Here is a 25,933-nt window from a genome sequence, read left to right as displayed (position 1 = left end):
CTTCATCAACATTATTTTTTTTATTTTCAGAGTATAGTAATCGACTAAACGGATACAAATCCCTTCGCGTTCCCAGAACAACAGTCGTAATTGTCCTCCAGTAAGCTGAGGAGGATAACTCAAAGAGGGAGGGCTTATTGCAGAACATTGAAATAATATTTGTAGATATCTCTAGTTACAAAGGTATGGCTGGACTTATTACCAAAGATTTTACTTATTAGCAGGATTGGACTTATTACCGGGATTGTACTTATTACCGAACAAATACTAGTACATGTGCATCCTGTTGTGTACACTACAATAGCAACTGCATTTTGTGATATTAAATATCAGCACTAAAGTGATGAAAAATATGTTCTGATAGAGTAACTCTAACCCGGGCATTGTGTGAAGTTTGATCAGTATCCTTTTAAAAATAAAATCTCTAGAGCAATGACAAATATTCTTTATGAGCAGTAACTATGACCTTGACCTTGACACACTGAAACACAGGTACTCTCATATGTCATCTCTTTATAAAGCTACTTTAAAATCCTTCAAAAACGAAGTCGTTACTGTGATGACAAATATTTTCTATAGATAACAATCATGACCTTAACATTTACTTTCGAAACCTGAAAAACGAACTGTTTCGAGGTAATTTCATGCAATTATTTGTTTGATTTCGCTCCGTTTAAGAAATAAGTCGACATAACGATAACAAGAAATTACTATTAATAATAACGATGACCTTTTGTGATAGTCACGGCCAGCATAGATGGCATTGAGCTCTAGTTACCCTAAAAAATATCATTCTTACAAGACAATACCCTCACAATGATATTCTTACAAGACAATACCCTCACAATGATATTTTTACTAGACAATACCCTCACAATGATATTCTTAAAAGACAATACCCTCAAAATGATATCCTTAAAATAAAAGAAAAAACTCACAATGATACTCTTACAAAATAATACCCCCATAATGTCATTCTTTTAAAATAATACAACCACAACGTCATTCCTACAAAACAATACTCCCGAACGACATTCTTACAAAACAATCCTTTCTCAACGTCATTCATACAAAAAATACCCCCTCAATATCATTCTTATCAAACAATACCCCACTATCCATTATTACAAGACAATTACAGCACAATGACGTTTTCACATGACATTACAATTGAAATATCTTTCTTGTTAAACAATACTATCACAACACCTCTTTTGTAACACAATATTATCACAATATTAGATGTTTCTTGCAATTAAAAAGTATCACGATATCTGTCTTGTAATACAATATTATCACAATATCTTTCTTGTAATACAATATTATCACAATATCTTTCTTGTAATACCATACAATATTGATGTGACTGGCTGATTTGACTGACTGATGGCACTGACTGATGAGAATGACTGATGAGACTCTCTCTCTCTCTCTCTCTCTCTCTCTCTCTCTCTCTCTCTCTCTTACTTCAAGTGTTAATTTTCCTCAGGCACGAAATCAATCGTGTGTTTGAATACTTGTATTTCTCCTCCAGATAATCCCACCCAGAGATCCCCATTAACATGTAGAGCCAGAGAAAAGGGAGACGTTTGAAGGTCTGTAACCAAAACCTTCAGTAGGTTACACATAGGATCTAACAGCTGCACTGTTCTTGAGTATCCCTCACTGATAAGTATGAGATTCTGGTGATTGAACAACACGTCAGTAATCGCAAAGTTTTCAGTTAGTTCAGGTAGTGGATCTTCAGCAGGAAGAGTGACTCCGTGGGCAATGTATCGGTGTGTCAGATTGAGATTATCTAACAGCACCAAATGACAAGCCCCTAGTTTAGAAACAGTAACAACAGCTACTGAACCTGTAGTGTTTGTGCTAATCTTGGTAGGACAAACGATATCCATCCTTTTCAACTCTAGCTAGTTCCTTCCCATTTCTGTTGTACCTGACCAGTACTGTCGTAGAGGCGGGTTCTATTGACCAGGACGTTTTGTCGGTAAGTGTGACAATGATGTCTCCATTTGGCGCCCCGCACAAATAATAAGGCATTGAGCTCTAGTTACCCTAAAAAATATCATTCTTACAAGACAATACCCTCACAATGATATTCTTACTAGACAATACCCTCACAATGATATTCTTACTAGGAAATGCCCTCACAATGATATTCTTACAAGACAATACCCTCACAATGATATTCTTACTAGACAATACCCTCACAATGATATTCTTACTAGGAAATACCCTCACAATGATATTCTTACTGGACAATACCTTCACAATGATATTCTTACAGGACAATACCCTCACAATGATATTCTTACAGGACGATACCCTCACAATGATATTCTTAAAAGACATTACCCTCACAATGATATTCTTACCAGACAATACCCTCACAATGATATTCTTACTAGACAATACCCTCACAATGATATTCTTACTAGACAATACCCTCACAATGATATTCCTACCAGACAATACCCTTACAATGATATTCTTACTAGACAATACCCTCACAATGATATTCGTACTAGACAATACCCTCACAATGATATTCCTACCAGACAATATCCTCACAATTATATTCTTACAGGACAATACCCTCACAATGATATTCTTACTAGACAATACCCTCACAATGATATTCTTACAAGACAATGCCCTTAAAATGGTTTTCTTACTAGACAATACCATCACATTGATATTCTTAGTTTACTTTAGTTTGTGTTCAAGTGTTTATTTCCCTCAGGCACAAAATCAATGGTGTGTTGGAATACTTGTAGTTCTCCTCCACGTAATCCCACCCAGAGATCCCCATTACCATGTAGAGCCAGAGAAATTGGAGAGGTTTGGAGGTCTGTAACCAAAACCTTCAGTAGGTTACACATAGGATCTAACAGCTGTACTGTTCTTGATTGACCCTCACTGACAAGTATTAGATTCTGGTGATTGAACAACACGTCAGTAATCGCTAACTTTCCAGTTAGTTCAGGTAGTGGATCTTCAGCAGGAAGAGTGACTCCGTGGGCAATGTATCGGTGTGTCAGATTGAGATTGTTATCTAACAGCACCAAATGACTAGCCCCTAGTCTCTCTTTAGTAAAATTCACAACAGCCACTGAACCTGTAGTGTTTGTGCTAATCTTGAAAGGACAAACGAACAAGTCTTGACCATGTCCATCCTTTTCAACTCTAGCTAGTTCCTTCCCATTTCTGTTGTACCTGACCAGTACTGAGGTGGAATCGGGTTCTTTTGACCAGGACTTTTTGTCGGTAAGTCCGACAATGATGTCACCATTTGGTGCCATACACAAGGAATAAGGCCTCAATGGCTCTGTGCGAGCCCAAGGAGAAGTTGCAAAGCTAGTTTTCCCTTTGTTTTTATTTTCTTTTATCGTTACACGTTTGATACACTTTTTCTTGCAGTGCGCCATCAAGATTCGGTTTTTCACAGGGGAACAGAACACGTCCCTAACGTCATCTATCTCGTCGGGTATAACCTCGATTATGTCACCATTTTTATCTACCAGGTTAATTGGTTTTCCACCATAATGGCTGATCCAACATTTTCCTCCTGTTGTTGGTTTCATAACCCGTACTGTAGAATCATGTTCAAAAGAATGTTGATAATCTAGTGTTACATCACATTTGAGCCTTTGAATGTTTGAATGCGATTTGAGTTGTGTAGACTCGTCACTTTCACGAAATAAGTGTGGCGGGTCTCCCTCAGGCCCCTCTCCAAACAGGTCAGCAGAACAGATGCTGGGTGTTGAAAACATGTTGGTATCAACTTGTCCTATCTCTGGGGAGGAAGTTTTGCCTTCATTGTGGAACGTGGAATCCAAATCCTGGTGTTCAAGCTGACCAAATAACATGTCTATGTTAGTTTCATCTACTGGTGTACCAGGTGTGAAAATGAGTGTGGATACATTCGGATATTCCAATGGAATGATTACCGGAGGGTTCATTTTCCATCCTTTTTCCAAAACATCCAGGTACATGTGTGAGGTAGTAAGCCTTTGCACATCATCTTTAAAATCTCGAATGGCTTTACACTTTTCTTCTGCATTGTTTTTCACTTTATCTAATTCCTCAAACAGAAAGTTGTTGTGTTGTTCCAGTTTGATTACAGCTTTTTCTGTCACGTGATCTAATACTTGTTTGATCTGATCTCGTCTGTCAAGAAGTTCTTGTTTCGTTCTGACTGCATGCTCCTTTTCTGTTTGACATTTTGCTGAAAGATGCTCGAATTCTTTTTCAATTTTCATATAATCTTGAATTTCAACAGATTTCTTTAGATCCCCAATAACATTCTCGGCCGCACTTTTCAGTGTTTGGAATTGGTGTCCAATATGATCGGCTTCTATACAAACATCACACACAGCAGATTTACACGGTATACACACCATTATCTTCGGATTTTCGTGCACGGGACAGGCCATTTTGTCCGTTTTCCTATTACAAAATGACTACACACTCACGTTAAAGTTACGTTCTCCTTACACCGTAGCCATTTTGAGTAAGGAATTTGATTACATGTTAAATCTGACGTAAGAGTCCTGGTCAAGGGTACATTATATTCGTGCTTGAGAAGAGGCGCTTTAACATGCCAGTTTGAATCATTTGACAGGTATATGTATAGGTATTTAGTCAGTCGCGTGACAATGTAAAGCACACAATCACAAAAGACAATGCCTTTTCCAATCTGATTAAATCCTTTGATGTATACACATACACCGTATCACGCAGGTCTGTTTGTAGTGTGTTGCACAATATATAGCCAGGTTATAATGAACACCGGTGGCGTCATTTTAACCATATTTTAATCTAGTCCCCCAAAAATTTCTGAAAGTGTGCTAAACACACTAAGAACGGTTCAAATACACATAGACTGTAACAAATTATCAGGTGGTTAAAACCTGTCGTATTTCTCAAAGAGGTCATGTATGTACAGTTTCAGCTAAGGAAGTTCATAATGAAAGGTCGTCTTTATTCACCGATCGACATTGTCATTTAGCATTAATTATCTATGATAGTTGTTTCCTATCCATTCAGTAAGTCACCACGCAGCTACTCTTGCTGTGAAAAGGCAAAAAAAAAAAAAGACAAATACCTCCACTACAGAAGTAGCTAATCACCATGTTAACTAGATAATTTTTACCAACTCACAGGTAGGGTGGAGTCATTCTGGCAACTGGTCTGTCCCTTGTGTGTATTTGTACTAGAAGACACAACAAATGATGCATCAAATCTACATACACAGACTGACCATGAGCCCCACGTAGACTGGCGATCAGCCCCACATAGACTGACCATGATCCCACATAGACTGACCGTGAGCTCCACGTAGACTGACTATCAGCCCCACATAGACTGACCATGAGCTCCACGTAGACTGACCATCAGCCCCACATAGACTGACCATCAGCCTCACAAAGACTAACCATCAGCCCAAGATAAACTGACAATCAGCCCCACAAAGACTGACCATCAGCCCCACATTGACTGACCATCAGCCCCACATAGACTGACCATCAGCCCCGCATAGACTGACCATTAGCCCCACATAGACTGACCATCAGCCCCGCATAGACTGACCCTCAGCCCCACATAGACTGACCATGAGCTCCACGTAGACTGGGGATCAGCCCCACATAGACTGACCATGAGCCTCACATAGACTGACCATGAGCCCCACGTAGACTGACCATCAGCCCCACATAAACTGACCATCAGCCTCACAAAGACTGACCATCAGCCCAAGATAAACTGACCATCAGCCCCACAAGACTGACCATCAGCCTCACAAAGACTGACCATCAGCCAAAGATAAACTGACCATCAGCCGCGCATAGACTGACCATCAGCCCCACATTGACTGACCATCAGCCCAAGATAAACTGACCATCAGCCCCACAAGACTGACCATCAGCCTCACAAAGACTGACCATCAGCCAAAGATAAACTGACCATCAGCCGCGCATAGACTGACCATCAGCCCCACATTGACTGACCATCAGCCCAACATAGACTGACCATCAGACCCACATAGACTGACCATCAGCCCCACAAAGACTGACCATCAGCCTCACAAAGACTGACCATCAGCCCAAGATAAACTGACCATCAGCCGCGCATAGACTGACCATCAGCCCCACATTGACTGACCATCAGCCCAACATAGACTGACCATCAGCCCCGCATAGACTGACCATCAGCCCCACATAGACTGACCATCAGCCCCGCATAGACTGACCATTAGCCCCACATACACTGATCTTCAGCCCCATATAGACTGACCATGGCCTTACCATCAGACCCACATAGACTGACCATCAGAGCCATATAGACTGACCATCAGCTCCAAATAGACTGACCATCAGACCCATATAGACTGAAAACCAGCCCCACATAGACTGACCATCAGACCCATATACACTGACAACAAGCCCCACATAAACTGACCCTCAGACCCACATAGACAGACCATCAGCCCCACATAAACTGACCCTCAGCCCCACATAGACTGACCATCAGACCCATATAGACTGACCATCAGCCCCACATAAACTGACCCTCAGCCCCACATAGACTGACCATCAGCCCACATAAACTGACCCTCAGCCCCACATAGACGGACCATCAGCCCCACATAGACTGACAACCAGCCCCATATAGACTGACCATAGAATGGCAATCAGTCCCACATAGACTGACCATCAGCCAACATAGACTGACATCAGCCCCACATAGACTGACCATGAGCCCCATATAAACTGGGCATCAGCCCCACATAGACTGACCATAGACTGACCATCAGCCCCACAAAGACTAACCATCAGCCCCATATTGGCTGACCATCAGCCCCACAGACTGACCATTATCCCCACATAGACTGACCATCAGCCCCGCATAGACTGATCATTAGCCCCAAAATGACTGACCATAAGACCCATATAGACTGACCATCAGCTCCAAATAGACTGACCATCAGCCCAACATAGACTGACCATCAGCCCAACATAGCCTCACATAGACTGAACATCAGCCCAACATAGACTGACCATAGACTGACCATAGACTGACAATGAGCCCCACATAGACTGACCATCAACCCCACATAGACTGACCATCAGCCCCACAGACTGACCATCAACCCCACATAGACTGACCATCAGCCCCGCATAAACTGACCATTAGCCCCACATTGACTGACCATCAGCTCCTATATACTGACCATCAGCCCCACATAGACTGACCATAAGACCCATATAGACTGACCATCAGCTCCAAATAGACTGACCATCAGCCCAACATAGACTGACCATCAGCCCAACATAGCCTCACATAGACTGAACATCAGCCCAACATAGACTGACCATAGACTGACCATAGACTGACAATGAGCCCCACATAGACTGACCATCAACCCCACATAGACTGACCATCAGCCCCACATTGACTGACCATCAGCCCCACATAGACTGACCATCAGCCCCGCATAGACTGACCATTAGCCCCACATTGACTGACCATCAGCTCCTATATACTGACCATCAGCCCCACATAGACTGACCATAAGACCCATATAGACTGACCATCAGCTCCAAATAGACTGACCATCAGCCCAACATAGCCTGACCATAGACTGACCATCAGCCCCACAGACTGAACATCAGCCCAACATAGACTGACCATAGACTGACCATAGACTGACAATGAGCCCCACATAGACTGACCATCAACCCCACATAGACTGACCATCAGCCCCACAGACTGACCATCAACCCCACATAGACTGACTATCAGCCCCGCATAAACTGACCATTAGCCCCACATTGACTGACCATCAGCTCCTATATACTGACCATAAGACCATATAGACTGACCATCAGCTCCAAATAGACTGACCATCAGCCCAACATAGACTGACCATAGACTGGCCATCAGCCCCACATAGACTGACCATAGACTGACCATAGACTGGCCATCAGCCCCACATAGACTGACCATTAGCGCCACATTGACTGACCATTAGCCCCACATTGACTGACCATCAGCTCCTATAGACTGACCATCAGCCCCACATAGACTGACCATTAGCCCCACATTAACTGGCCATCAGCCCCACATAGACTGACCATCAGCCCAACATAGACAGACCATAGACTGACCATAGATTGGCCATCAGCCCCACATGGACTGACCATCAGTTTTTGTTAAGGATTGGTCAGCTAAATTCGAATAATAGCTTATCTCCCAAAGATTTGAAATTCTATAATCAGATCTATCCTTGAGGCCAAATACATAAAGGTCAATTTTGTTAAATAAAGAATGAAGTGTAGTAAGGGGCGATAACGGAGTTATCGTTCCTTACGGAACGTAATGTTAATACGAGCTAATTCGCCTATTTTGCCGGATATAATAGCGATTTGAGGACAGAAAAATTGGCACATACAATTCGGTTGATACTTTGAACGATTGTAAAACTCGGCTCGATCTAGGTCTGGATGTATCTGGTATCCCTGTGGGAAATCGTATTTATGAGATATTTTGGGTCAAACATGCCAAAATCGTCATTTTGACCGGTAGCTTCTGTTTAACCGGTCCTTAAAAATCAGCGCTTTAATGAAAAATTCTGAAACTCAAAACATAACAAGTAGAGAGGATTCTGAAGAAAATGGAATATTTAGTTTTTCTATATCTTTAATAGAACGGCCACAATAGGGTTTTGAAAAAGGGTCGTATTTTAACCAAGTATGTGTGGAATGTAGTGTATTGAAGGACGGAACGTAATGTACATGCGGCTAATTCAGACCACTTTGCCGGAGCTAACTGAAAAGCGACTCTATACATTTTGATAAAACTTTCCACACTTATAAAACTCGGTGTGATCTACATGTATGTCCATGCATATCCCGTATATCTGGGAATAATCTAGTTATGGAGATATTTTGGGTACAAACAAGCCAAAATCGACACATTGACTGCTGGTTTAAGTTCTTTTCCCTGTCGTGTCCGTGATGCAACAGTTTCCGCTTAGGTCACACGGGTACTGCACTGGGGAACCCCCGCCCGGGGAATTCCCACCTTTTTACACCAGAATCCTACATCATTCTATTTTCAGTAACAGTGTGTATTTGTGATTTTCTAAATCTCAACACACTACTATGTATCCTCGTATCATATGTAAAGTACCCGTTTCATGTGTTCCATGTATTTACTCGGGGAAAACAGCTACAAACCAGAGAAACGTATTCTCCAAAGGGACTTGGATCAGGTGAAACACAAGCTGATTGGCCGGTCGTTAACACACTTTTGGGTGTAGATTTGACCTCTAACCCCTGACCCGGATGTATATAATCGGTATTTGTTGACATCTGTTGACAGATATCTTCTGATAATGTCCAACATGCTGTGTTGAACTTTTATATTTTGTTTCTCAGATGTTGGTCTTGACCAGGTGAAATAGAAAGTTGTAAAAGCAATTTTGGGAATTTATTATGAATTTTAATATTACAATGAAACATATAGCGAAGCTAATTATGAACTCGGTCCCAATATATGATGTTATAACCAGAAGTGATGTTTAGGATTTTGTGTACACTTGTGGAATTGTTTTTTTAGTATTAATACTCAAGAGGTATTTTGAACTAAGTAATAGAAATACTTTATTAATTTTAAAATATAATGAATGGCAGTATAAGCAACGAAATTCATTAATTATTTAATATTCTACCATGTTTGCTATGCAACGACAGTTTTGATTGGTTAAAAACGATGTATTATTTTCCAGTAATACACGCACGTGTCAATAATAGACGTTTGTGAGTCACGGCTGTTACAATGTTATGTATCTAATATTCACCCATGAACTATAACGGTTACTGTAGTCGAGTGGACTAATGGTTAGACTTTCTTCTGTATTTTATCAAGGCGCGAGTTCGAAACCTACGAAGGCCGATTTTTTTTTCATCCTTTTTTTTTTTTTTTTTAATTTTCAAAATCAATGCCATATGATAGATGTTTTTGATTGTAGTACTGTAGTGCCTGTAAAGAAATACAAATGTATATATTTTATCAACAAAATAATGCAATACTCAAGAAATAAATTACAAGGTTTTTCCGGGATTTCTTTGCCGTTTTTCTATATAGATCTCAGAACTAAACAGTACATGGTAGGGGTTTCTTTGCCGTTTTTCTATATAGATCTCAGAACTAAACAGTATATGGTAGAATAGAAATAATCAACTTTGACCTGCGGCCTTCGTTATTAATTTAATTGCAAAATATCCTCGTCCTCGTTGTATATCCTGCAACAATACACGAATAATCGTTAATTATTTCTTAACTATCGTGGTAATGAGATCTCAGGATTCTTATGGATAAATTGACGATAGAATATTATAAAGAATGAAGTGTGGTAACGGAACGTATTAATTTTCGAAGATTTTAGTTATTGTCCAATTGCAATGAAATTTAAATTTGGTATGTAGGTACATCATGGGACACTGGTTACTCTTGTATAACCTCACTTAACAATAATCATATTTTACCGAAAAGGTCGCCATTTTCTAGCCTCTGATTGGTCCAAATCCTTTAGATATTGTTTGATTTCAATGAAATAGGGGTATTATGGGACAGCAAATTAAACTTAATGGGTTTCATTTTCTTGGCAACAACACAGTTTTACTTATTTTTTTAACGTCCTATAAAATGCCAGGATCATTTAAGGACGTGCTTGATTTTCGTGGTGGAGGAAAGCTGGAGTTTCCGGAGAAAAACCACCGATCTAGAGTCAGAACAAGGTATCTGCCCCATGTTTGTTTCGAACTCACAACCCAGGGGTGAAGGGCTAGTGATAAAGTGTCGGGACACCTTAACCACTCGGCTACGGCGGCCCACAACACAAGGTCTTATCTTATTGGTCGAAATGTAGATAGAGAGCGATTTTGATGAAAACTGCTGGAACAGAGTTATCGCCCCTCACTACACTTCATACTTTCTGTGACATCCTTCAGGTGTCACCCCACTAGTAAAAATGGTATTATGATTTTAATATTGTAGAGACTGGGGCCAGTCTAACAATTACAGTGTAGTCCCTAAATACATTTCTGTAGTTACTAATCAGAGTCAAAGGAAACATTCCCTTAATAGTTATCAGGTCCCTGTGCTGACAATGATCAATTCCAGGGTCAGAAATGTAGTTGAAATTTGATTCCGGGTTTTTATTATTTGAAAAGGAAAACCGTTAGTTCTTTGTATAAATGTGAAATGCGATATTCCATGACACCCTTGTTTGACTCATAGAGATAAAAACTTTCAACATAACAATTCCATTTGATTACCAGAGGATAGAAGTTAACTGTAACACAGATCTGTTAGCTTTACGCTTCCACTTTACCAAAATTTAACAAAACAAAAATCGATGTAAATCATCCAAGTTTCTTATTGCGTAAAGTGGTACCCGCAAGCGCGTACATTATACTTTTATAAAATTTAAGATTTTTTAAGAAAACAAAATCCGTGTTGATATCAGAAAAAAAGTTGAATATCTGTTATTGAAAGTAACCAGTCTTTAAATAAATGGCCTCAAGGTCAAATGTTTGGTTGTGTCAGTCCCTTACTTGGTGGGAATCTATTCATCGCCTCGAGTGGGCGTGGCAGGTGGACACGCCCCCTTTTTGTACACTATGAGCGAGATCAGTATACCCTCATGTGAGGCTTTGTCAAGGAAATGATAATGCCAAATTCTCCGTAACAATAACATACGCCCATAAACGGGGATATTTGTTAGAAAAGATACTTAAAAACTGGTTTAAACAAATCATTAATTGATACGGTTAGACCATAAAATCAGATTATTTGATAGCAGGGCTACATAGCCGACATTTTACAAAACAAAATGGATTCAGGGAGGTGGAAGTTTTAATGTAGTACAAATAAAGAGGATTTGACAGTCAGCGGGCACATACCCCGTTACACCATTACGTACGTATAGACTAAATTACTGGATAACTGGTCTCGCGAGGGTTATATAAAAAGATCTATCCAGAGATTCTTTTATGAGAAGGAAGTTCAAAAGGTGTAAGTTAAAGTCTTGGGTGCTGTTTGATTTGTCATCCCCCCCCCCCCAACACGTGACCTTGATTTGTCATACCCCCCCCCCCCCCCAACACGTGACCTTGATTTGTCATCCCCCCCCCCCCCCCCAACACGTGACCTTGATTTGTCATCCCCCCCCAACACGTGACCTTGATTTGTCATACCCCCCCAACATGTGACCTTGATTTGTCATACCCCCCCCCCAACACGTGACCTTGATTTGTCATACCCCCCCCCCCAAAATGTGACCTTGATTTGTCATACCCCCCCCCCCCCGCCAACATGTGACCTTGATTTGTCATACCCCCACCCCATAGGTGACCTGAACATTTCTCAACGATGTTCTTTTTTCTTTCATTTTACTTCCCATTCAACTTAAATAATGGACAAGAACAGGTCCATCAACAGTGATGGGCGGATACATATTCTAAAAGTTGGACAAACTGCCACGTTGTACCTTGGCAGAATCCAATCTACTCGTACTGTTAGACAGATTATAGCCATTAATCCATGCATGTTGGAAAAATAGAACCCATAAGTTTGGACAGACTGTCGTATTCTTTCCCAAACTTTGGACAGACTGATGACATCAATTTATGTTTGGGAAGAATAATTGAGCCCACAATGTTGGACAGAGTTTGTTAGGCCTATACTTTTTGACAGACGGTTGTCTTCAGTCTATGAAGTTGGACAGATGATCAGTTTAGCTCACAATTCTGTAAGGACGAATGATATCACTCCATAATATAAACATTTGAAGTCCATAGTAATTTGGAGAAATATAATTTTAGTATTCCTTGTAGGCAGACTATTATAATTACCACCAGTCCTGGTATGTCGGACAATATCAGCCCATTGTTTAGGACATTATCTGAAGACAATGCTTGACATAAAGACATCACCAGTCCATAGCTATGGAAGTATGATATATGGAAACCTTGTCATCCATTGAGGCTTCTGTATCACTGGGTCTTATTGTTTTACTTTTTAAAGGTCTCCACTATTTTATCGATTTTGTCTTAGAATTATGCTTTTGTTTGCATGTCTGTATTCTCTGCTGCTCTGGTATTTTAAACCCATAAGTTTGGACAGACTGACTTCATCAGTCCAAGATATTGAATAAATTGACAATATCAGTCTGATTTGTTGTTGGACAGATGAAGTCAATTCAATTTTTGTGACATTTCCCACTTTGAAACCATTGCAATGTATATTAAAGTTGAACATTGTCAACCCATACATCTTATCTTTGTTCCTAATATTGGATAAACAAACATTGACTGTCAGGGACATCCCCCCCCCCCCCCCCCCCAATTTTTTTTTTTTTTTTTAGAATCTTAAAGATCTAGAATATAATTTCAGTGACAGTGATGAAATCAAAATGATTCCACACAAAAATGAACAGATATCAAAGGAATCGCATTCTGCAGGATGATTTTTTTTTCTTTTCTTTTCTGTTTTTTTTTTTTTTTTTACAAATCTGAAGCAATTGGCATAGGTGAAGATTTATCTAAGAAACACTAGAACTGTTGCCACACCTTCAACAGAACCCCAGAACCCATTTGCTCCTAGTGTATTAATAGCTTTCTCTTAAATCTCAAATGCTTTCCTATATGAACATTTAAAATTAAAGAACATTGACGAAACCGAGGGCAGATGGGTTCTGATCTTCGAAATAATTCTTTATTCGGCGACATATCATACCAGTATCTTTATACACAATGTAATTGTGTTGAGATAGTCGGAGTCCTTCTTAAGTTTTGGTAATAGTTTTTATCCTTCCTCCATCTCCTTGAATATCATTGAACAGGAACAAAAGACGAAAACAAGATATATAAGGTGATGACATTTGTAAAAATATATTTCTTTCGTAAAACAATCATAAACATATATATGCACATATACAATGAAGTCCTGGCTATCACTTCTAACACACAAAGGCACGGATCTTCAGACAAAACTCTTTTATCACTTTTAAGGAACATTATGCAAAAATCTATTTATAACAATAAACATAAGCTTTCCAGGCTTCCCTAGCAACAGTCATATTTCCATGGTAACAACAAACATCAGATTTCGGCTTCCCTAGCAACAGTCATATTTCCATGGTAACACAAAACATCTGCTTTCCTGGCTTACCTAGCAAGTCATATTTCCATGGTAACAACAAACATCAGCTATCCTTTCTTACCTAGCAACAGTCACATGTCCATGGTTACAACAAACATCAGCTGTCCTGGCTTACCTAGCAACAATCATAATTCCATGGTTACAACAAACATCAGCTGTCCTGGCTTACCTAGCAACAGCCATGATCATATTTATATGGTTACAAATCCTCTCTGGTAATTCTACAGTATACATGTATAAACAGCAAAACTTAAACAACGAAAATATACAACAGATTGTACCAAAGTAGTTCAGTTACAAACTTAATCTGACCTTAGGGCATAGAACATTTCGTCCAGAGCTACGTAATTGCAGCGAAATCAGGCCCTGCAACATGTATACAGAGACTCAGCATAAAATCTCAACCTCACAAACCAAACCAAATGATTAGAACCTGGTCATCAGGTACCAATGAAAAAATATTTCAGAAAGTACATTTTTGACTCTTAAAAATAATTGTGGATGTTATTGATTACAGTACTGTTCAATTTAACATGTGTTTCCCTTCAAATTTCAGGGAAAATTTTACTTTACTTCAATCAAATGTCAAATATAGTTCTTGGGGTTGGAAATTTGTGTGCCAAGTCTTTGTGCTAACAATATTTTAAATGGCAAATCTAGATCTCTCCAACGAGGTTTGACAAAAGAACAGTAAACCTGTCAGCCTCCTTTCTGATCAGCTGATCATAAATTTCAATGGAAAATGTTAATGTTTTGTCTTTAATACAATAATGCACTAGAAAAATGTATTTCAAGTTACTTTTCAACAGAAAAAAAACAACTTTGAGAAAGATACAAACAACAAACTTAATATGAAAATGATGTGGAATTCAACGTTAACAAGTGAAAATATATCAACATCAATATGAATCAAAGTAAAACAAAAATAGCTATTTACAGATGATGAGGTGAGAAATCATGTAAAACAATACGTAAATCATCTTCTAAACACATTATGATCATAATTAAGTATGGCCATTAAAATATTAGTTATTGACAATTTTTCACATTTAAATGAATACTATCATTATTAATCTTTCAGAAAAACAAATTGTTCATTTTCACAAAAACTATGATACACATGATCTGTCTTTTTTTCAACTTATTAAAATTTCTCAATCAAAATTTCTAAAATTTAAATATTTGCAGTGGTTTTTCAAAGCAATGAATTCAATTGATTTGATCAAACTAAAATTATTCGAGTATTAGAGTAGATTTAAAAAAAAAAAAAAACTTTTATCAATGTTCCAAAGCTGATGTCAAAGCTCTAGTTAACAAGAGGCCCAGAGGGCCTGTATCATTCACCTGTCAAAACTATACTAAACAAGGAATATCTGTATGTAAGCAAATCTGCACCTTGAAACATCACTTCTTAATTAGACCAGACATTTAAAGAAAAAGTTAATTTGGATAGGGAAGGGGGGCGAGGATCATAAAAATTATAAGATGTTCATAATATTCATGAATATTTAAACATATAGTTAAACGACATATGATCACAAATTTAAATCAGATTATCTACTTCTTAACATAAAACAACATACAAGTACTCTTTATGATCACGGATTATGACATCTAGTCAGCAAGGTATCTATGAAAACATTTCATTTATACAAATTTACATTTATAGACGCATACAAAGTCAACGGTTCTGATAATCCGGAAAACTTCATACCAGATCAGATCAACATTTTTTAAACATCAATAACATCAATGATTGAACTGTACATTACAATGCAATTTATCTTCTTTAAGTTTTGATAGTAGTGTTTATTTTATTTTTTTAAAGGGACATTCCTTCATTTGAATAAAGTTTAGGCTTCAAAATTATAATTACTGGAAAATATGTATTTTTTCCAAGTAGTAAAATTTATCTTTACATTAATAAGGCAGTTTTACTCTCAAGATAAACCACAGTTCTTCATGTATTAAGTCCTGAAAATCCTTAATTTGACCCGATGTATCACTAATTACTGCAAAGACATACAGTATTTGTATATGATACACCTTTTTCTTGTACATTTCGGCATTAATTTCATTACATGTAATATAAGCACAAACACGCCTAAAATCATCGTTCAGACATAGATTTCATTGATAGAAATTCTGCATGTTAATTTCTGATGCTTGAACGAAGGTTCAGACATAGATTTCATTGATAGAAATTCTGCATGTTAATTTCTGATGATTGAACGAAGGAATACCCCCTTAAAGAATTAAAGTAATTTTAAAACATATCACATTTTTGATAATTTTCATAAAAACCTCAATTTTTATAGAATTTCTTTACGATCACATTTGTCAAGTTCTATCACATATACTTCATGTCCTCAGTTTGGCCCTGGCACCAAATTAACCTTTACCGAACACTTCCACTTGATTTTGTATTTGACTTACTAATAACCAATTTCTTTCTCGGCAAAAAGATCAAAGAACTTATAATCAAATAACAGAAAAATGCTGTTTACCTCACTGCTCTGATATATCAGTTAATATTATGCAATCTAATCTTTTAGCCAAAAAATCTCTCAGAGAGAAAGAGAGAGAGAAAATTAAAAGTAAAAAAAATTCATTGTGAAACTTTTTCTGTGAATGATTTTTCAAGTGTCATCTCTCATGTTTTTACTGCAGTGGATTTGATTGAAGGATGCTTAAAAAAATAAGAAAAATAAAATGAAAATTTCTCAAAACTATTGTGCTTGTTATCAGCTTCATGCCAGAAATTTATCTCCATAGATTACAGGGCGAAATGGACAAAACCATTAACAAAGTCAGTATAACACATATATTAGCACCAGTTGAACAAAAATCGCCCTGGAAATTATCCGTAGGAAACAAGGGGCGTCCCTCCAAACACAAATCTGGCAAAAAATCAATATAAATGTTTATATACATAACAAAAAAATTCAAGGTAACTTCCAATATTGCATCCACTGTTTTCACCACTGAATCACTCCTATTACACGGAAACTTACAAACTGTACACATGTTAACACCAGGAATTGTAGAAAAAATAAGATCATCAATGAAATGACAACTTATCAACAACATCATGATAAGTTTAAAACAAAGAAATGATAAAATTTCAGAGTTCAGTCCGTAATTGATTAGAAATTTCGAACAGCACTTCAAGAATACTTAAATGTTTTTCAAGTTAGTAGATAATATTTTGCAGAAAAATGCAAATAATACCAACTTTGTATTGATAATTCTGAGAACATTGAAAATTTAAACTGTCTAAATATTCTGAGACATTTAAAATTGAAACACTTCACTTAGAACTTTCCTGGACTGGCCACCAACCCATTATTTTAACTTTGTCAAGAATTGTCCAGCTGAATTCCTATACTAGATTATCTCCCCCTATTTGAAACTGTATCCAAGGAAACCAAAATTATTAAATAGCTCATGATCGTCCATTCTATTTCTAGTTTTCATATTCTAGAGAAAAGGGGCCAGTCGACATAGTTCAACCCTCCCACCCCGATGTTGTTATTGTATCGCAAATTCCAACAGTATTTTGAATTGTTTTTATTGTAAATTCCAACACCATTTTGAATTTGAATTTTCTTTGATATGTCACTATGTACTGTATCTATCCAGAAATAAGGCTATGTCTAAGAATAAGCACACCACTGCTACTAAAATAACAACCTTATTCTATTTTATTGTGTTCGGTAATAATAAGCCCATCTACGTCATTCTTTAGAATCCGAGGTTAAATGCAAACCATTGTACAATTAACGTTATTGCAAGAAAAAAAAAAAAAAAAAATGAAATTATGACGAAGACAGTCATTACTTCCTAACAAAAATCTAATACAAGAAATTGTAATGGCCAGCATTTCCCAAGTGAAGCACATTTCAGAAAAGTCATATAATTTGTACTGTCCCGCATTAATACACGAACACATTTCAGAAAGTCACATAACTTGTACTGTCCCGCATTAATACACAAACACATCTCAGAAAAGTCATACAACTTGTACTATCCAGCATCTCTCAATACACCAACACATCTCATGCAGGAAAGTCTGCATCAACAGGGCATATAAAAAGAACCCTTCTCAGAGAACTTAGGAAGCCTTTTGAACATTTTTCTTCATTACTGAAAATGTTTGAAGGATTTCTCTGAAGTCATGCAGATAATCTGTTTTTGTCAAAAGTAAATTAATCCCTATAATTCAGAGATCGAAAGATTTTTTTCTCTTAAGTGGTGAAATATTTGATGGATTTTTCTTGGGTGTTCGAGGTCTTCGCTTCTCTGGTGACGATGTTGGCGAGGTGGGTGCGTCCTCTGGACGTTTCTCATTCGGTGCCGTGACGAGCAGGTGAGTGAGAATACTGCTATCCTGCACCGCGTCTCCATGGACTGTGAGAAACAGGATGAGGGCGGCCTGGATGGACAGGACCCGGTCCTGGTTTTTGTCGCCTGGAAACTGATCCCAGTAAATTGTATGCTCCCACAGGTGTTTCACAAAACACACCCTGCTCTTGTATAGTTTACCTGCAGCAGAAAAACTGTGATATTTACACTAGAGTAGAAATTTGGTGTACTTAGTATGACATAAAACTAATAATTTGATTAAGTTTTTTCTATTGTTAAAGAGGCATTCTGTACCAGTGATGAATTTATGGGATGTCCCCCCCCCCCCCCCCCCCCCCCGATATTTATGCAAAAGTTATGCCACATTTTACCATTGTAATAGCATACATACAGTTAAGAAAAAACATAGAAATTTTATATAAATTAACTAATCAGATGTTAATATAATTTCAAAACATTCTCACGGCCCCCTGACAGTGTCTCTCCCCAGCCAACTCCCAAAATTTAAAGTTATCATTTTATCAGCTGTGCAGCGTAAAATACTTGTGTATAAATTGACACACAATATATACTTAATTGTATTTATATCTATGATCCAAAGACCCTTGGGATTCCCTGATATGCTATATTTACTTTTGCCAACACTTTAATTTAATATTTGCCAGGGTTATCCCATCAATCTCAGTCTTATAACAAATGCCACTTATAATTACCACAGGGAGGTTTTACATGCTGCTAATGATGACAACAGTTTAAGTCATGATGATGATCACCAGAATGGTGCAGAAATTCCCTGAAAGTTTTTACCTCAAAAGCTTTCATTTACTATTTCATAAAAAAAAATATCTAAACAGTTCGCTGCAGAATTGGAACCTTGCACACTCGAGCATAAAATCATACAGCAATTAAAATCAAGTCTTTCCAAAAAAAAAAAAAAACATAATCTTTTCTTTTCTACAACTTGTTCGAAACACGAGTCCTCATTCTGTATCCACGTTACAAGTTATAATAAAAAAAAAAGTTATATTTGATGCTTAGTACAGGAGGTAACGGCCTTTTATATAAGCTGTGCGATTTTGGACCTGATGTCTCTTTGATTTGACTTCTGAAATTGCTTAATCTTAAGGGTCAAGAGGATGCCCTATATCCAATTACTGTTATAATGTACGCGGTGGCCTTATAATACACATCAACGTGCAATTAACTGTTATGTTCACTCATGTGGAACTACATATACGGGGACACTCTAACTGAATAACGGCTAAAAATAGAATAGTAAAATCAATGCTGCAACAACCTCAACAACTTACGAAACAGGACGAGATATCTTATCTTATTTATGTATTAACTAAACAATCACAAGCAAACAAATACTTATTGTAATTATGTACCTAGTCCTACTGTGGGGCTAATCAATGAAACATGCATGTATCTAGACCACACATATGCATCTCATTCATGATTTCGCCGGGAGACTAACTCTGGAACCGATTTTATATTTGTTGTCAACTGATGGAAACATATTATGTGTATAAACAATAACAATTACATACTACTTCCGTCAACTCACCACAGATACTGCAGTTGATCCCTCCATCATAATCTTGATATTTACTCAGAACGGCAATTACGCCACCGATGTCTAGCGAACGGTGTGACACTCCGTTCGCGTCGTAGTGTCGACATCTTGGGTCGAGTCTCATTCGCTTAGGCCTTTCCTCGAATCCTAGATGACCCGAAGTTTCCATTTCCGTCGCGATCATTTTGGAAATAATCCGTTTGTGACACCTTTTCCAAAATTCTAACCGCTGTCAGACGCAAAGCTCTCAACCTCGTGGTTCCAGACCATAACAATATCACGTGACTGTTTATTTACCGTCTAATCCAATCAGATTATCGCAAATCTTACCGCCATTGCATACCACGTGGATTTTTCGCGGGAAATGATGTGATGCCTTTGCGCATGGTTGTCTATGTTTATTATCATTCTGCGGTTAGAGGCACATTTAGGGTTTCACAAATTAAATTTAAAAAACAATAAAATGTATAATTTGTATATTTATTAACACGTTTTATATTTAAAAAGAAGATTATTTAGATTAACAAAATGAAAAAAAAAATATAATATTTCCTAATTCTTTCATTTCTTAATATTTTTTTAGTGCGTGTATATGTAGGTATATATGACATTCCTTAAATTGTTAAATATCATTACATGAAGATTAGGTTTACTTACATCAGTTCTATTTATATACTATTGACATAAATTTTCTTTAATAATGGCGGGAAATGCTGAGTCTCGGTGAAAATAGAGCGACCATATCACATAATCAAAGACTACAAGTAACGATAAAGAATTTGGAGAAATTTTTAGCTGTCAAACAATTTGTTCTTAACAAGGTAAGGTTTGATTTATGTACTGTCTGAGTCCAATTATGTATATTTTAAATATATTTCATCTATATGTATTACCTTACCAACTCTGGGTCGTGTATGTGTGTGTAATCCCCTAAAACTATTTTTGTTTATATGCACGTTTTCTCATCAATACATCTGTGTACATGTGTGTGTGTGTGTTTGTTTTCCCCCAAAAGTCAGTGAGCTTGTAGTATAGCACGTGGAGAAGAATTAATATAAGCTGTCCCCATCAGTGAATATCGTTAAACTAAACACTACGTACGTCTCCTGTCACGTGCTATTGTTGGCCTTACTTTCTGATCAAAATGCCCATCATTAAATACAAGGACGTACTATTCTAATGAAAGCGCCAAAAGTCAGCGTCTGCATCAGACTTGCCTCTGTCTCTAGAATATCAAAATTATAAATTCAAATGAACTCTATAATTTTGGTCTCTCGGATTAGTCTAGCGAATCAAATCATTTGGGTGATGCAGAGACGTTTGACATTCGGTACTTCACGCGAACAAAGTGAACCCAAACGTAGAAGACAGGGGGAAAGGTGACTAGTTTACAGATCAAGGGAAATAAGATCTCCGTGAGGTCCAACGATGGGGAAAGCTGGCTAGTTTATAGATCAAGGGAAATAACTCGTATAGACTTTACTAACAGAAAACTATTCTCGGAAACCCCTTTATACAAAGTCTAACACAGACATTACTCAATATTGAAAAACTAAAACATTTCAGAATTCGAGAGAATATCTTATAATAACGGACATTTACGTACATACTCGTGCCCCGGTCACTCATTCATGACGGACATATAACTGAATGAAAAACGATATTTTTCTTTTGCCTTAGTGTCTTTGCAGGCGATGAGCTTTGTCTCCGGGCTGAGACGGGGAAAAAAGTCTAAAAAAAATAGTACAATTGATTTTTTTATTCAAACATATTATTTTGTTTTCACAAGGATTATGCACAAATTATTATAACATTACTACGGTCCTCTCCACTACACATATTAAACTACAGTGTATATAAATTGAGAATAGCATATTATGATCACAATGAATTAGATATATATTATAAAAAAAAATGAAAAAAAACCCAAAAAAACCAAAAAAAAACATGTTTATCATATTACCGAAAACTTTGGCTGGATTTATATACATTTGTAATATTGAACACTTCTATAAAATGTGTGGTTACATCTACCGTCTTTGTATAATATCATGAGGATAGATGAAAAAGAAATGAAAGACATTCTCACAGGGATTTCCACAAGAACACCCAGAAGTTTCAGTTAGAGATACTCATAGTTTAATGAACTACATTTGTACCTCAACTTTGTATGCAAAATATATCATGTTCTTTCTCAGAACAACTGTAGAAGGAAGATGGTGTTGGTGATTTAGTCAATTAATTGATCTTTCTCGCCACATTTTCCTTTAAATAATTACACACAGATTCTGCTATTTATTCAATTTGTGTATCTAGAAATATGGGACACGTGGGTGTGATTGACGTGCACGTGATGACGTTTCACACTGTGGCCTCGCGGCCTGGGAGATGTTTTACGATAATGCACTCCACGACCTCTGTCTAAATTTACCCACCAGTCAAAACATCAAGTAGTCCTCGCGGCGCTATATATTTTTTTTTCATTTTCTGACGCAAGATATTTGAGTTATCGTTCTTTGTACAGTTACTGATCTTAAATGTCTGATTGCCTGACTTAATTTATCTTAAACGTCTCATCGATCTTAAATGTCTGACTTAACTGATCTTAAATGCCTGAGTTAATTCATCTTAAATGTCTGCCTTAACTTATCTTAAACGTCTGATTGATCTTAAATGTCTGACTTAACTGATCTTAAATGCCTGAGTTAATTCATCTTAAATGTCTGCCTTAACTTATCTTAAACGTCTGATTGATCTTAAATGTCTGACTTAACTGATCTTAAATGTCTGACTTAATTTATCTTAAATGTCTGCCTTAACCTATTTTAAACGTCTGATTGATCTTAAATGTCTGACTTAACTGATCTTAAATGCCTGACTTAAATTATCTTAATTGTCTGACTTAACTGATCTTAATTGACTAACTTAACTTATCTTAAATGTATGACTGATCTTAAATGTCTTACTTAACTTATCTTAAATGACTGACTAAACTTATCCTTAATTGACTGACTTAACTTATCTTAAATGTCTGATTTAACAAAATGTGAGAATTAGGTCAGCTAGGTGGTCAGTCGTTTCCTATAACTTCGATAACTTATATTATTTAGAAACAGCAATGTAATTTTGCTTAAAATATAATTGTATTGGGAACGCGTTTGGTTTTATGTAAGTTGTAAAACGTATGCCCGATTTCATTTTTACGGAATAATGCAATGAAATATGTTTAAAAAACTTATTTAGAATCAATTCCTGACACACATATTGTCTGCGGTTCCGAGTGTGAAAGTTCGATATACTGACCACGTGGACTGAAGATATTATTCACTTACCCGATCTTGACACGAGGCAAAAGAGGTGTTTGCTGGATTCGAGACAATGATCCAATTTACCCATGTCCGCCACCACCGCCGCCGTCTCCACTTCCGGCCAAAGCCAAACCAAAGCTTTCCACGTTGTCATCACTTCCTCCTCAAAACAGACCTTTGTACCCTCTGCTTCCGCCTATTAAGTCTGCATCTTCTAGAGCCACTCCGTCCTCAAACTAACTTGATATATTTCTCATCTTCTTGACATTCGACTGAAAACCTGCAATTCGGTCTGAAAGCTTCCAATCTCATGAAATATTGAGAATATGTTTGCCGAAAGATTGGCGTAAACTGAAGGTTTACTTATCAAAAGTAAAAAAAAAAATGACATACACTTTCGTGAACAGTGATTTTAACAGCGGCGGAACGTCAAATGGCAAAAAAAAATCCCAAAATGTCGGAACCCACCGAGGAAATGACTGATGTGAAATAACCTACCTGCCATATAAGGAATGGGTCAAAGACAATTCCGATGGATGGTATTTAAAACGTGAAACAGACAGAAGAAGACTTTATCTACTTATATGTATTGATTATGATTTACTTCATAATTAAAATTTGTTTTAACTTTATTAAGATCTTTGTTATATCGATTTATTTATATCGTGTTTCTTATTACACTCGCCGAGAGAGGTATAACTATGTTTGTATATTACATCAATATCAACCCGTCTCTCTGTCGGCCGACAGCGGCACAGATGTGGAGGAGGTGAGAAATCACGTTGATATTAATAAATATTGTTCCCATAAAGTATCACTCCTCTACGATACCCTGCAATACATTGTATTGAAGTGTACCGTAAAGTATGGCAGAGGAGTGGAAATTACAAGTCTAATTTTAATTAGATTGGTATCACTCTTAATTTATACCACGGAATCCAGGGATGGCTAAGTTATCTCTAGACGTATGGTCTTCCCTTAGGGCCAATTGCAACTTTCCAATATCGCTCCTTCGCTCCTTCGACCTAAAACGCGAAGGAGCGAAAATACGATGAAAAAGGAGCGAAGTTCCATCGCTCCATCGCCATCATGTTTTCGCTTCTTCGCTCCTTCGCTTCTTTGCTCCTTCGCTCCTTCGCCATCGTGTTTTCGCTCCTTAAATTCGCGTTTAGGTCGAAGGAGCGATATTCGAAATTTAGCACTAACAGAACACCATACTCTCCACCAATTCGTTGTCATATTTGGATATCAACATTCATGTGATATGAAATGCTCATAAAATGCTTCCTGCCAAGAAAAATATTTCCAATCCAACGTGTGTATACCATACCTATGTTTGGTTCGAGTACAGTTTGTAAGAGTTATGCCCCTTTGAACACTGATCCATGTGCTAATATACACGAGAAAATGACAGAACAACATGGTGAGATGTAAAGGTGGGATACCTACTCTTTATTTGAGAGAAAAAAAAGAAGAGAGAGACAATAATGTATTTTATTTTAATTTTTTTTGGCAAGGTATTGTTTTTATTCTTGCATAATCTATTATTTTTTCATAATGAATCACAACAAGAAAGTTTGAATGACAAAATAGTTTTATTGGAAAAAATGTCCGAAATTCTATATTTTGGTGTAATAAAAATGCCTGCAAAAATAAAATTCTTGCAAGTTTCTCAACTGAAATAGGATTCTTCCTTTTCACACCAATTACAGAGAATTGTTATTTTCTTATCCAAACTTTGAAATAATCATTTTTTGAAAAATTGCATGTCAAAAATTCAGAAAAGTAGCATTGAAAGACAGTTTTAAAAAAAATTAAATGACGATAGTGGCGCTAAGATCACTTTTTTTTTTTTTTTTTTTTTTTGACAATCGGTTGATTCATACCTGACCTTGTTCTGTCTCATTAATTTGTCGCGTTTCGAAATTTTTATCATTCAAACATTGAATGGCTGCGTTGCGCGTAAATAATAATTTTTCATACGCATGGAATGATTGTCACTATATCGTGACTGACATCCAATTATAACACACTCACCTTTCCCCCTGGGTGTAATAGGTTATTAAGGTAAACATTTATTTAGATATCGAAGGTGGATGATGTATATTCATCATTCTCGGTCCCGTCGGCTCTCAATTACACTAAGCTAACGCCGTGTACCGTATAGTAGTAATGAGAGAGTGAAATGAAGGGAAGTAACTCTGATAGATCATAATCATCATTCACCCATAACGAAAGTTATCGAGTGCCATACAGCAATGAGAACTGAACACAGAGAAAAATAAACAAAGGATAATGCAAAAACAGCTACTACCTTCATGTATTATATAACTAGGGACATCCTCAGCTAGTGTACAAACATTCGATTGATGGTAGACAATGGCGCATCTAGACCTGTTGTGATGTGTACGCAGATGTGGTGCCGAAGTGAGGTGGGAGGGGGTAAGGG

The 25,933-nt window shown here is 37.3% G+C and overlaps 2 protein-coding genes and 1 long non-coding RNA gene across 3 annotated transcripts; all 3 read right to left on the bottom strand.

Moving 5' to 3' along the window:
- Positions 1 to 2,714: 2,714 nt before the first annotated feature.
- Positions 2,715 to 4,439, bottom strand: LOC117317507. Its single transcript, XM_033872322.1, has one exon. The coding sequence runs from the start codon at positions 4,437 to 4,439 to the stop codon at positions 2,715 to 2,717; it is 1,725 nt and encodes a 574-aa protein (XP_033728213.1).
- A 9,498-nt stretch (positions 4,440 to 13,937) lies between these two features.
- LOC117317697 lies at positions 13,938 to 17,040 on the bottom strand. Its single transcript, XR_004530231.1, has 2 exons — positions 14,402 to 17,040; positions 13,938 to 14,347 (listed from the first exon to the last, which is right to left on the bottom strand). It is a non-coding gene; the product is annotated as an uncharacterized LOC117317697 (long non-coding RNA).
- A 9-nt stretch (positions 17,041 to 17,049) lies between these two features.
- Positions 17,050 to 20,419, bottom strand: LOC117317696. The gene is made up of 2 exons (XM_033872573.1): positions 20,168 to 20,419; positions 17,050 to 18,777 (listed from the first exon to the last, which is right to left on the bottom strand). Exons 1-2 carry the CDS (start codon positions 20,358 to 20,360, stop codon positions 18,455 to 18,457), a joined length of 516 nt encoding a protein of 171 aa, XP_033728464.1. The 5' UTR covers positions 20,361 to 20,419; the 3' UTR covers positions 17,050 to 18,454.
- Positions 20,420 to 25,933: the final 5,514 nt, after the last annotated feature.

The sequence above is a fragment of the Pecten maximus genome, chromosome 19 (genome assembly GCF_902652985.1).
Source record: "Pecten maximus chromosome 19, xPecMax1.1, whole genome shotgun sequence".
Lineage (NCBI taxonomy): Eukaryota > Metazoa > Mollusca > Bivalvia > Pectinida > Pectinidae > Pecten > Pecten maximus.
This window is presented reverse-complemented; position numbering and strand designations above follow the sequence as displayed.